Below are 13467 nucleotides of genomic sequence, written 5' to 3'. Positions count from 1 at the left end.
GCCCCTTACTCACCTGATGTGGCACCATCAGATTAACACCTTTTAAAAACAATGAGTAAGGGGTCAGCACTTCTCTGATGATGTACAAATTAAGCAAGCTGCAAAAAAAAAAAAATTGGTTAAAGTGCAACCTACTGAATTTCACGAGGCTGGCCACTTTTTGGACTTAATTTCTATGCGTATATTGCATTTCTGTTGCAATAAATAACCCTCGAGGAAAATTGGGCTCATATACTTAACTTACTAGGACAAGTGGTATGGAAAATAGATGGATGGCTAAATGCAATTTCATTCCTCCGTCCCGAGGGGGCACATCTGTGAATCCGAATCCGAATTAGAATCGCCTTTATTGTTATTGTATGGTGTACAACGAAATTCAAAGTGCAATTCCATTGGTGCTTTATTAGGTTCTTATATTAAAATGCTAGTTTTTAAAAGGTGGTTGATAAATAATTGAATATGTACACTACAGCATATAAAACGTTGTACAATAGAAAGTATAAACAAAGAACAGTAACATGTAGATGGGACTCTTGCACGCTAGACATTAGTGCCTATAAGAGGTCCCATATTTGGACGTAGTGTGGTGGGTGTATTAATGGTGTATTTCATTTTATTTTATTTAAATTGTGATTGTTTATTACAATAATGGCTCTGGGAAAGAAGCAGTCTCTGAACCTCCTTGTCCGGGTTTTGTGTGACCTATATCAACAGGTCAAAACAGATGCGTCTTTAACTTGTTTGTGAAATATGGACCATTACGATCCCATAGCTCCTTTAATGTATTCGTCAAACAATTACTGTACTGTATGAGGCGAAGGACATGACGTCATCGCAGTGCCTCTCGTGTTGCAATAAAGATGAACTGTACCTTTAAGACACAAACACGTGGTACTGTCATACTTCCGTTCAACTCGAAAACAAAATCTTAGCGAAACGCTTTTAAAGGCAGCCTTTTTAGATTTAAGTACGCCCCCCGCCTCTGATGTACTTCATCACCTAAACGTTGCGGAACATGTCTCGGAGCTAAGTGACATGACGAGCTCGTCTGCTCGCAGCCGCAGCTTTGCGAGCTTTCTTTTGTCGAAAGATGGAGGCTGGCTGCCTGGTGTCGCGCAGAGAAGATGTTGCTGTGCTCTCCCCACAACAAAAACATTCCGGCAAATGTCAAGTAGGTTGCGTCGCAGGTGGCGCAAACGAGCATATCCGCTTGTCTTTAATCCACTGTTGTGCTTGACCAGGAGCTGAGCGCCTTGTTCTCCTCCGCGAGGAAAGTGCGAGGCGATGGAAACTGTTTTTACAGAGCCTTTTGTTTCGCCTATTTGGAATCAATCTTGCACAATGTCAAGGCTTTGCAAAGGTCACTCATTATTATTATTATTATTATTATTACATGTAACATTCTTCCCCCCCAACCAAACCTCTGATTACTGCCTTAACGATCTCGCGTTCAGATTCAAGGAGAAAGTCATCACGACCAGCGAACACCTCGCCTCTGCAGGATTTGACCAGAGTTCCTACCAGCTCCACTTGAACACAGTAAATCATGTCTTTTTAAATTATACATCTGACTCGTAATTGGAAAGATGGGCATTAACCTGCCAATTGGTAACTTCTGACATACTGTGTGTATGTACACACACACACACACAGGGTACGGAAATTATTCAGACCCCCTTAAATGTTTCACTCAGTTATATTGCAGCCATTTGCTAAAATCATTTGTTCATCCCCCCCCCCCCCCCCAATGTACACACAGCACCCCTTAACAAAAAAAACAACAGAATTGTTGAAATTTTTGCAGATTTATTAATAAAGAAAATCTGAAATATCACACAGGCATAAGTATTCAGACCCTTTGCTGAGTATTTAGTAGAAGCACCCTTTTGAGCTAATACAGCCACGAGTCTTTGGGAATGATGCAACAAATTGTTCACACCTGGATTTGGAGATCTGCCATTCCTCCTTGCAGAGCCTCTCCAGTTCTGTCAGGTTGAATGGTGAACGTTGCATCATTCCCATTTTCAGGTCTTTCCAGAGATGCTCAATTGGGTTTAAGTCAGGGCTTTGGCTGGGCCATTCAAAAACAGTCACAGAGTTGTTCTGAAGCCACTCCTTCGGTATTTTAGCTGTGTGCTTTTGTGTCATTGTCTTTTTTTGAAGGTGAACCTTCAGCCCAGTCTGAGGTCTTGAGCACTCTTGAAAAAGTTTTCATCCAGGATATCCCTGTACTTGGCCGCATTCATCTTTTCTTCGATTGCAACCGGCCGGCCTGTCCCTGTAGCTGAAAAACACCCCAACAGCATGATGCTGCCGCCACTATGCTTCACTGTTGGGACTGTATTGGACAGGTGATGAGCAGTGGCTGGTTTTCTCTCCACATACCGCTTAGTATTCAGGCCAAAATGTTCTGTCTTGGTCTCATCAGACAGAGAATCTTATTTCTCACCATCTTGGAGTCCTTCAGGTGTTTTTTTAGCAAACTCCATGCAGGCTTTCATGTGTCTTGGCCACTCTGCCATAAAGCCCCAACTGGTGGAGGGCTGCAGTGATGGTTGACTTTCTAGAACTTTCTCCCATCTCCCGACAGCATCTCTGAAGGTCAGCCACAGTGATCTTTGGGTTCTTTTTTACCTCTTTCACCAAGGCTCTTCTCCCCCGATTGCTACGTTTGGCCGGACGGCCAGCTCTAGGAAGGGTTCTGGTAGTCCCAAACGTCTTCCATTTAAGGATTATGGAGGCCACTGTGGTCTTAGGAACATTAAGTGCAGCAGAATTTTTTTCATAACCTTGGCCAGATCTGTGCCTTGCCACAATTCTGTCTCTGAGCTCTTCAAGCAGTTCCCTTGACCTCATGATTCTCATTTGCTCTGACATGCACTGTGGGCTGTAAGGTCTTATATAGACATGGGTGTGGCTTTCCTCATCAAGGCCAATCAGTATAATTAAACACCTGGACTCCAATGAAGGTGTGGAACCATCTTAAGGATGATCAGAAGAAATGGACAGCACCCAAGTTAAATATGTGTCACAGCACAGGGTCTGAATTCTTAGGGCTGCGTGATATTTCAGTTTTTCTTTTTTTGATAAACCAGCCAAAATTTCAACAATTGCATTTTTTTCCCTGTCAATATGGGGTGCTGTGTGTACATGAGGAAAACAATTAACAAATGATTTTAACAAATGGCTGCAATATAACTGTGAAATTTTTAAGGGGGTCTGAAAACTTTCCGTACCCACTGTATATTCTGAAACGGTTTTAGGAATGTCAATGTGCTAACATTTATGAAATTAAACTAATAAATGGAATGATTTTCCTTAAGTGTATACCTACTTTTCCCCCAGTACACATTCCTACTGTATATCTAATTTTGGAAAAATAATTGAATTATACTGTCAATGCTTTCTGCAGTTGAGGAAATAAACATCCACTGCCACTATATGGATAAATACAGTACTTACAGCGCTATCTTTTGGATTGTCTCCACTGGAAAAGGTCCTCAATGTCATCGAACACTGTGAGGGCAGCGACCGGGAAGAGATGCTGTTCAGGCTTTTGAACGATCACGTGACCTCAGACAGCGTGGTGCAGTACCTGCGCCTGCTCACATCTGCGCACCTGCAGAACCACGCAGACGACTTCCGCAACTTTGTAGAGGCGCCCAGTCTGCAGGTCTACTGTCATCAGGTCAGTGGAAGAATGTTGCTGCCCCGTAGAGAATAAACACATCATACTCTCTAGCAGGAGTGAGCAAACGTTTATGCTCAAGGGAAGTTTTTTTTTATTATTAGCAGATGGGCCAGATCATTTGTAGAAAAAGAACCAAAAAAATATGTAAAAATATTTATCTATTTTATACTTTTTTAAATATTTTTTACAATTCTAATTTTATTTCTAATAAATTGATTGAGAAATGGTATGTTTAAATTCTTAAATATCTTATAGTGATATTCCACCCAAAGGAGGCTTTAAGCGGACATATTTTCACAGCTCTAACATGTACAGTATATATCGGCACGGTGGTTAGCACTTCTGCCTCACAGTTATGAGGACCCGGGTTCAAATCCAGCCTCGCCTACGTGGAGTTTGCATGTTCTCTCCGTGTTTTTTTCCCCCAGGTACTCCGGTTTCCTCCCACATCCCAAAAACGTGTGGTGGTAGGTTGATTGAAGATGCTAAATTGCCCATAGGTGTGAATGTGAGTGCGAATGGTTGTTTATATGTGCTCTGCGATTGGCTGGTGACCAGTTCAGGGTGTACCCCACCTCTCACCCAAAGATAGCTGGGATAGGCTCCAGCACGCCCGTGACCCTAGTGAGGATAAGCGACACAGAAAACGGATGGATGGATAACATGTACAGCAGTCCCACATCACTAGTAGCAAGATAAATCACCGTTTTTGTTCGAATTTCAACATCTACACTGCAAGTAAGTTTCTAGGTTTAGTAAAGGTATGGAAAACAAACAGGGATGATGTGCATGCTGCTGATTCTGTGAAACAGAATCATTAACTGAAAGCGGCATGTTAAAAAAAAAAAAGAAAATCACTTAGAGGTAATTGATTCTGTGAAAAAAATAGTTGTTAAACAGGTGGTCCTTATTTAAGGATCAAGGCAACTGACGCTACATATGCTGGCTGTGCATTTGTCCTTGAAAAACAGTCAAATGTTCAGAAGAGCCTTCTTTGATTAAGAAATTAATAAAAGTGGGGAAAACCTATCAAGAAGTGCAGAAAATGATAGGCTCTTCAGCTAAAATGGAAAACACTTTAAAACGGCAGCCCAAACCAGAAAGGCAAGGAAGAAAAACGACTATTCAAATGGATCAGAGAATAACCAAACTGGCACAGGCTCAGCAAATGATCAGCTAGAGGAGGATCAAAAATCATCTCAGGTTGCCTGTGAGTACTGCAACAACAGACGACGTCTATGTGAAGCCAAGCTACCAGCAAGAAGCCCCCGCAAAGTCCTACTGTTGATAAAAAGACATGCTAAAGCGGTTACAATTTGCCAGAGAACACTAACCGGCCTAAAAAAAAAAGGCATAATATTTTGTGGACTGATGAGAGTAAGATTGTTCTTTTTGGGTGTAAGGGCCACAGACAGTTTGTCAGACGTACTGCAAACACTGAATTCAAGCCACTGTACACAGTGAAGACGGTGAAGCATGGTGGTGCAAGCATCGTGATAAGGGGATGTTTCTCGTGTTGGTCCTATTTATCGTATACCAGAGATCACGGATCAGTTTGAGTACATCAGACTACTGGAAGAAGTCGTGTTGCCGTTACGCTGAAGAGGAAATGCCTTTGAAATGGGTGTTTCAACAAGACAATGACCCCAAACACACCAGCAAGCGAGCAAAATCATGGTTCAGCATTCAAGTCACGGAGTGGCCAGCACAATCCCCGGACTTTAATCCCGTAGAAAATTTGTGGGCTGACATAAAAAAATGCTGTTCATGACAAAACAAAGAAATGCAGAGGAATTGTGGACCGTAGGTAGTACAATTGTCCTGGGCTGCAATACCAGTTGATTAGTGCCAGAAGTTGGTCGACTCCATACACCACAGATATGAAGCAGTTATCAGAAATCATGGTTATGCAACTAAATATTCATTGATGATTCTCAGGAAAGTTGAATCTTCAAGCATTTCTTAGTTTATAGAGTACATTTTTGAGTTTGTAAAGACAGATGACACTTTTTTTGAACATTATATTTCTTGACTTTCTTGCTTTGAAATAGAATTTGCAGTGTCCCCAATGCATTTGAAGAATGACGTTTATTCACCTTTTTAAACACACTGCTATTTTGAACACAACTGTATGTCTAAGTATAAGGAAAATGCTACATGAAGCAGCATACATTTTTCAGCGGGGGGGTTGTTTCACGCATTGAGTTGACACACCCGCAGCCTTTGAAAGCGGAGACAGTGGCTTGATTTTTTACAATTTTGAAGCCTAATATTACATAGCCGTTTTATTTTATTTTAATCAAATTTGGCAGGATCGTTAAGATTCTTTGTGTGTCAAATTTAGGAAAGTTGGGGAGGAAAAACAGCAAAATTAAATGCTACAGCATTCTTAATAATGAACCGAGCTTCCCGTTATGTGACCCCCGAGCCACACTTTGTTCACCGCTACCTGCTTTCTTAAAATAAACTTTTTATTCATGTGCAGGAAGTGGAAGCTATGGGGATGGAGTGTGACCATGTGGACATCCTGGCTCTAACTCAGGCACTGGACATCTGCATCCACATCGTCTCAATGGACGGCGAAGATGAGCAGTTGGTGCACCACATTATCCCTGATGGGGCCGAGCCCTCCATGCACCTCCTCCACCACATATCACACTTTAGCATTCTGGGCCCACGACCCCCACCCTGACTGCTTCCCCCAGTAACAGACGTGGCCTGGGATTGAGTTAAATTCCGATAGCGTTTTAGGACATGGTCAATTCTGCACATTGTACACCGTCAAATGTTTTGAATAGCGCTGTCAATCTCAGTGACTTAACTTGATCAAAGGACAACATGTGGGGCTTTGCATTATTATTTTTCACAGCCTTAACACTAATTGGGTCTGAAAAATTGGGACATTTTCACAAAAATGATCATAAAAAATAAGCAATGATGTACCGGCATTGCCAGAAAATCATGAAGCGATATTAAATTGCCCAATCAACCTTGGGATGACATCATTATACTTCATATATATATATATACTACTTATACTTCACCTTGGGGCCATACTACATATTTCTATGACAAAACCTGATGTTTTACTGGTATTTGTCAATTAATTTCTTCTGCCTTCCAACTCATGTAATTACAGAATACAATGCGTCATTAAAATTGTTATTGAGACAAAACTGCAGTGTATGTGATTGCTCTCCAAGATTGTCCAATTTTGACATCAGAAAATTACAGATCTTAAATTCCAATTTCTGTAAAAGACTTTAGCGCCAATGTTTTTTCTGCTTGTCCAAATTTGACATCTGAAAATTGCAGATTTTAAATTCCAATTTCTGTAAACTAGTTTACCGCCTGTATTTTTTCTGCTTCCCTTTTTTGTGCTGTGGTGGACCAGTTTTCTTTTTCTTCTGCTGCGCCGACACACTCATGACAGCGCTTTGCTTCCCCACGACAGGCAGGTGAGCCAGGCACAGACGTCCCATCTGAGTGGGGTACTTGGTCTTTGTCATACTCTTGTACACGGGCTGGGAGATGAGATCCTTCAATTGTTTCTTCATCCCTTTCACCATCTTCTGTTGCTCCCGATCATCATCCTCATCCCTCCCATTGCCTGCAGACATACACACAATGTTCAGCTCTCTGCATTGGATTGGTTCGGATTCTAAATGGACTCAATGTGTTATGGCGCTTACCTATCAAGAGGTTTTGGTCTAGCTCGATGTCCATAGCCTCTGCTGCTTGCCTGAACCAGGAGTTGTGATGTTTTTGCCTGCTGTTGAAGAACTCAACCTTTTCAATCTTCCTGGCCAAGTTTACACGCTCCTGTATTAAGATTTCCATTTTAAAATAACAAATGAACACCTAAAGGACCAATAAAATAAATGACTAGGTGACTGCTCTTGCCTTGATTGCCTCCATGTAGTGGTTCTCTACAGGAAACACAGGAAGCTCCTCATCTTTTCCCAGGTTCCTGTAAATCTTTTTGAAGTTCAACATGTCGTCAGGGCTGATGAGCAGCAAACTGAGACCCTCATTTGTAGCTCTAGCCGTCCTGCCGCTGCGATGGATGTATGTCTCAGATGTGCGGGGAACCTGAAGGTGGAAGAACATACTGTACAGTATTGGAACAGGCATGGTCAATTCCTTTGTTTTTGTTGTATACTGAAGACATTTGGCTTTCAGGTCAAAAGATGCATATGAGAAAAGTTAATTCCAGCTTGTATTTCATGGTATTTACATCTCGATGTGTGAAACAACTCAGGACCGAGCACCTTTTGTTTGAAGCCATCCACTTTTCAAGTGAGCAAAAGTATTAGAACAGACATTAAAATAACTTCAATGTGACTAACATTTAATATTTGGCAGCCTAACCTTTACTTGCAATAATTGTATCACGCCTGCCCACTGACTCTCACCAGACTTGCCTTCTTCATTTGAAATGCTTTTGCAGGCCTTTACTGAAGCCTTTTTCAGTTCTTGTTTTTTTTTCTGAGACTTGAATTGTCTGCCAGCTTCTTCTTTTTTTTGACACTGCACTTCCCCAGCTTGAGTCACGTTCATATATACAACCAAGATTACATAAAAATAGCCCTCAGAGAATACATTGCAGTCACAAATAGATGTTGCCACTATGCAAGAATAACGTAGCACCTCTGTTATTTCAGTTGCTTTATCAGTTTAAAAATGATGACCTTCCGAACATTCGCTCTGAAAGGAGAATGTCAAGAAAAAAGATACCTGGTAGTGAATGACATGCTGCACATTGGGGATATCCAGCCCTCTTGCTGCCACGTCAGTTGTCAGCAACACACAACTGTGGAAAACACCACAAAAGGTTCCATTCGCATGAAGTTGAGGCTTTGTTAAAAACAGACTGACTTGCTGTGTGTGCATTAAGACCTGGCAGAGGTCACATAAAACACCTATTTATAGAATTTTGGAAAGGGTTAGATGATTTTAGCAAATAGTAATTTGTGAGCCGTGGACTGGTTTTTAAAAACTGCTTCACTTTGGTTATAACCGAATGATGAGTGTCCCAATCTAGGTGTTACCATACAGTCGAAAGCACTGGGACACATGGACATTAAGTGAACATGAAAGTTCTTAACGCATACCTTCAATGACCTTGCTTTAGTGCACTGGGCCACAGTCATTCTGGAACAGAAAAGGGCCTTCTCCAAATTGTTCTGGCTGAGATTTTTGTACGGAAGCTCCACAGTTTATCATTGGCATATCCCAAATAGAGGCAAAAAAATGCAGCAGTAAGAAAACTCACCTCTCCCTCTCAGCAAACCTCTCCAGGTTTTTCAGACGCTGCTTCTGGTGCATGTTGGCGTGCAGCGGCAGCGGCGTACAGTCCAGGATGACTAGCAGCAAGTTGAGCCGCTTGATGCACTCGATGCTGTTGGCGAACACCATGGTGCGTCCGGGATACTGCAATAGGAAGTAGTAGAGGAAGAAGTCCTTCTCCTCTTTCTGACAGTGAATCTGCGTCTCGGTCAAGGTCTCCACCGTCGCCTGCTTCCTGGTCAGGTCGATCACTTTGGGCTTGGACTTGATCCCCACTTTCTCCATGAGGAGCGCCACCTTGTCGGTCTGCTGCACCTTCTTCTTCTTCTGCAGCAAGCGCATGGGCAAGCTGTGAGCCATGGTCAGCGTGGCAGAGAAGACAAATTTTTGCCTCTTGGGATTGAACTGAGTGGTGTTGAGCATCTCCAGCACAGACTCCAGCTCCGCAAAGTGGCCTTGTTCAACCATGCGGTCAGCTTCGTCGATCACCAGGGTCCTGGAGAAGACACCACCACCATTTATCATCACAGCAAAAGACTTTCCATTTGCTCTTAAGTGCAGAAGAAGCAGAGGCGTGACCCACTTGAGCTGTCTAAGGTTGAGAAGATGTGGATGTCTCTCCTTGATCAAGTCCCACAGACGTCCTGGAGTGGCAATGAGGATTTCTGGCCTGTGATTCAATATCCTTCTCTGCTTCTGTTGCGCCATCCCACCCACCACTACGGCTGTCGTGATGTCTGCGCAAGAGCAACCATTTTACTAACAGTCAAACTGTTAGTGAATTTCCGACACGCTTACTATATTGACAATCAATGCATTGACCAGCAAGTGGCGGCAATGGAAGGAAATTTGCAGTTGGTCCCTCTTTTGCATTTATAACAGCTTCCACTGATCTGTGAAGATTACTACAAGATGTTGGACACTGAAAAACATTTGAATTGAGTGTTGATTAACTGTGTCATGAAGCAATTGAGGAAAAATGACATGCACTGTTGATTTTAGTATGACAAGGGTTTGATGAAATTGTCTCTTCACTAATTTAATATTTGTCATTTTTTGTTTATGGCATTAGAAACTGGATGCTGCCAGTGCCTGCTTACAGTGATTCCTTTGACTAAGTCCGAAAATTCAAGACAAGTCAGAAACACATGAACACTCTTAACATCAAAACGTAGATATAAAAATACTGCATATTACCCAAAACTACATTTTAAGCACAACGGCTCATTATTTCATACCGAGACAAGACCATGCCAAAGTTGTGAATATTAAGTTGTGTTCTAAAACATAGCATATGTATACTTATAGTCTATTTGTTTGGCAGTGACTCCCTCACTTAAAAGCCGGAAATGCCGTGTTGCCGTTCAGCTGAGTTGAGTGGTTGGGTAGCAAGCATGAAGTGGGCAGGTACTTGAATATTATTTGGCGACGCTACGTCAAAACGATGGCGATTTCAAATTCACCTGTTTTGCAAGCCTTATGCTGTTTATGCATAAAAGAGGAGATTTTCCCCCTCTTTTATGCATAACAGGTCAGGCTTTTGATGGAAGGGGGCCTTCAAAAAAAATTACAAAAATGTTTATTTTGATTATTTGAGATACGAGTGTTGACAAAGAACTCTTATCTCAAGGCCCCACTGTATCGGGTGTATAAAACTTTGTCCAAATCACGCAGCAATCGGTGGAAGCATGTGAGTGCATGCAGGACTCACCAGTGAACTTCCCTACAGCATCTATGTGGTGTTTGACCTGGACTGCCAACTCCCTGGTGGGGGTGAGGACCAGTCCGAGCAGGGGCCGAGCACCACCAACAGCGCGGTTCTCCTCTGCCGCAGTGATGTCGGCATCAAACTTGACATCATCGATGACTTGCACGCACCCAAGCCTCCCATCCTGATCTTGATGTTCAGTGTCGTGGTCATCCTCATCCCCAGATTCACCTTTGTCAGCCTGCCCAGTGATACTTCCTTCTTCCTCGTCCTGCTCCTCAGGACTGCCCATATCAGCTTCTAGGGACTCTGGCAAGCTTCCTTGCAACATGTCTGGATCGACATTGTCAGCCCCGGGCTTTTCAGCAGTTTCCTTCCACTCCAGGATGTTATGGATCATGGGAATACCAAAAGCTAATGTTTTACCACTTCCTGAAATGACAGCATTATTAACCTCAGTGTATAATGTGAGGTGTGTGGGTTAAATATTGTATTTAATGTAAAGCGTCTTACCCGTCTCAGCCGCTCCCAATATATCCATACGATCTCTGATGGCTGGAGGCAGCACTAAGGCTTGAATTGGTGTTGGTGATGTGAAGCCAAGGCTGCTGAGGGCCTTCAGCACAACAGGTGGGACAAACAGGTCTTTCCATGCACGCATGTCTGCATTTTTTACTTCAGAACCAGAAAGGGTAGCATTAGTCCAGTTTTTCAATTGTTTTTTTGGCCTTATCTCTTTATCTTGAGTTGCGTTGGTTTGATCCTCTTTGTTCTTTTCTTTTTGCTGCTTCTTTTTCTTTTTAAGTTTAGTCTTTTTCTTAAGTTTTGGTTGATCTAAGCTAGCAGTGGGTGGTGCAGTTTTGGATGTGTCCTCTTGATCGGTTTTCATTTCCTCTTTCTCATCTGCATCGTTCTGCATCACCTCCGCAGTCTCATCTTGGGCCGAGTCATTATCTGAAATGTCTCTTTTTTTCTTTTTCTTCTTCTTGGGAGGTTCGGAAATCTTTTCTGACTGTTTTCTATCCACGTCTCCCTTTTCGACCACCTCATCTTCGCTTGACTTTCTTTTCTTTCCTTTTTTCTTTCTTCCTTTAACTTCGTTCTCTGCATTAGCTGCAGGCTTGTCGGAGTCTACTAGGCAGTAATTCGTCAGTTTCTCAAAACAAACCAGACCCTCCTCGGAGAAGAGTTCGGGATCCAAGACGACCGCTTTCCATTGGCCCTTTACTTGAATGCTCCGCTTGTTTCGTTTGCAAGGAGCGAAGCTCATTCGCTTCTTTTTCGTCTTCGATGTGTTCATTTTCTTAAAATGATAGGCACCAGAAACAAGACAGACAACGAGGCTCGAAATCAAGCAACGTAGCAAGCCAAGCAGCAACGTGTCTACTCACACAAAAGTGGCTCAGTCTGCTTTTTCGTAAAACATAGAAGATTAAACCACCACGAATTAACAACTGTCGCCTCCTGACTGCGTTGTTTTCCCCCCCTGGGATATTAAAACGTTATCGCGTTTGACGACAACAGCACATGTTACAAGGGAGTAGCCATTACTGTTTGTCACGTCTTTTTCAAAAAACTTTATTTGCGGATCAACTTCTTTTTCATTGAGATTATAATGACAGATGGCAAATAACGTTTAAGTGCATTACCGCCGTCTACTGGGATGGAGTATAGCTCAAGTATGCGTTTTAGCCCGTTTAAAAATAAAATAAAACAAACGTCACCATATTTTAATTACCAAATCTGTTACATTTAGAAACCCAAGTAAAATTTGACTATTTTGTAATTATTTTTGCATTACAGTATCTCTTTGATTATTTTTTTTCAAAATAATTTTTGACAATCTGATATTACAGGTTCGATTGTTCGCCATTGTCGTTTTTTTCGATGCCTTCTTATTTATACTCAGTGTCTCAACATCGACCTAACAATACAAAAACAATCTTAATAACACCTTGACTAACTCCTCAAGCCTACCCAAAATTTGCCTTAGCCCACCCTATGAATTCGTCCTCAAATTAAATTGGAAAAAAAAGAAAAAACGTTTTTTTTAATGATTTTTTTTAATTTATGTTCTTTGGTGATAGCACACGCTTTTCCATTGACCAAAAAAGTAAATCTCGTGAAAATTGTTTGAGAAATTAGTAAATTATGACTTAATTTCAATGTCCATGCATTGCCTTTGAAGTGAATATCGACCTGTCCAACATGGCCACCGCGTAAGCACGTCGGTTAGACGGGATGCTCCAACTGGCGTGTAATAATAGCTAATAAGCTAATTAGGCACTGAGAGCTATCGCTAGCTAATTGAATAGCAAATAATTTTTGCCCAGTGTATCTGATATGATATTAAATGTCTTCGTGAAGTATCTTATGCCAAGACAGGGCGTGTTAATTTTTTTTTTTTTAAAGAATCTGGTGCAAATAAAGTTGACATGCCCTGCAAAAACTCAAAATCTCACCAAGTATATTTTATTTCTAGTCAAAACTAATTAAAATTAGACAAATCACACATAAAAAAAAAAGTTGCCAGTGGAGTTTAATAATAATAATAAAAAACTTACTCCCCTGGCAAACTTTTTGGCTACTTAGTTTAAGTAAAAATCAGCTTGGAACAAATGAAGATTGTGTAAAAATAAGGTGATGAGTCTTATTTTTTTTAAGTTTTTGAGTTTTTGCAGTGTATGTCTCTATTTTCATTTTTTTTTAAATGCTGGCAGTATCAGGTCACTTTCATCGCCATAACTACATGTGCTAAATCTAGTCAAATGCTAGTTTA

General features: G+C 41.6%; 2 protein-coding genes across 2 annotated transcripts; one reads left to right on the top strand and one right to left on the bottom strand.

Moving 5' to 3' along the window:
* The first annotated feature begins 878 nt into the window (after positions 1 to 878).
* Positions 879 to 6594, top strand: LOC133487851 (ubiquitin thioesterase OTUB2-like). The gene is made up of 5 exons (XM_061795052.1): positions 879 to 1171; positions 1242 to 1360; positions 1455 to 1539; positions 3497 to 3688; positions 6177 to 6594. The coding sequence occupies exons 1-5, from the start codon at positions 1091 to 1093 to the stop codon at positions 6381 to 6383; spliced, it is 684 nt and encodes a 227-aa protein (XP_061651036.1). The 5' UTR covers positions 879 to 1090; the 3' UTR covers positions 6384 to 6594.
* Positions 6595 to 6754: 160 nt separating this feature from the next.
* Positions 6755 to 12377, bottom strand: ddx24 (DEAD (Asp-Glu-Ala-Asp) box helicase 24). Its single transcript, XM_061795045.1, has 8 exons — positions 11202 to 12377; positions 10692 to 11120; positions 9564 to 9717; positions 8967 to 9476; positions 8429 to 8504; positions 7595 to 7783; positions 7384 to 7513; positions 6755 to 7301 (listed from the first exon to the last, which is right to left on the bottom strand). Exons 1-8 carry the CDS (start codon positions 11986 to 11988, stop codon positions 7036 to 7038), a joined length of 2541 nt encoding a protein of 846 aa, XP_061651029.1. The 5' UTR covers positions 11989 to 12377; the 3' UTR covers positions 6755 to 7035.
* Between the last annotated feature and the right edge of the window lie 1090 nt (positions 12378 to 13467).

Source organism: Phyllopteryx taeniolatus, chromosome 13, assembly GCF_024500385.1.
Source record: "Phyllopteryx taeniolatus isolate TA_2022b chromosome 13, UOR_Ptae_1.2, whole genome shotgun sequence".
NCBI classification, from domain to species: Eukaryota; Metazoa; Chordata; class Actinopteri; order Syngnathiformes; family Syngnathidae; genus Phyllopteryx; species Phyllopteryx taeniolatus.
The sequence above is the reverse complement of the archived record's forward strand: the minus strand, read 5'-3'. Positions and strand labels throughout refer to the sequence as shown.

What these genes read in the sequence shown, in the direction of transcription:
- LOC133487851 (XM_061795052.1), top strand. Translation starts at nt 1,091, where the DNA reads ATGGAGGCTGGCTGCCTGGTGTCGCGCAGAGAAGATGTTGCTGTGCTC. An exon ending in AATGTCAAGGCTTTGCAAAG is followed by an intron (nt 1,361 to 1,454) that starts GTCACTCATTAT and finishes TCTCGCGTTCAG; the next exon opens with ATTCAAGGAGAAAGTCATCA. An exon ending in TGCAGGTCTACTGTCATCAG is followed by an intron (nt 3,689 to 6,176) that starts GTCAGTGGAAGA and finishes ATTCATGTGCAG; the next exon opens with GAAGTGGAAGCTATGGGGAT.
- ddx24 (XM_061795045.1), bottom strand. Translation starts at nt 11,988, where the DNA reads ATGAACACATCGAAGACGAAAAAGAAGCGAATGAGCTTCGCTCCTTGC. An exon ending in ATTGGGAGCGGCTGAGACGG is followed by an intron (nt 11,121 to 11,201) that starts GTAAGACGCTTT and finishes CTGTCATTTCAG; the next exon opens with GAAGTGGTAAAACATTAGCT. An exon ending in AGACCAAAACCTCTTGATAG is followed by an intron (nt 7,302 to 7,383) that starts GTAAGCGCCATA and finishes GTATGTCTGCAG; the next exon opens with GCAATGGGAGGGATGAGGAT.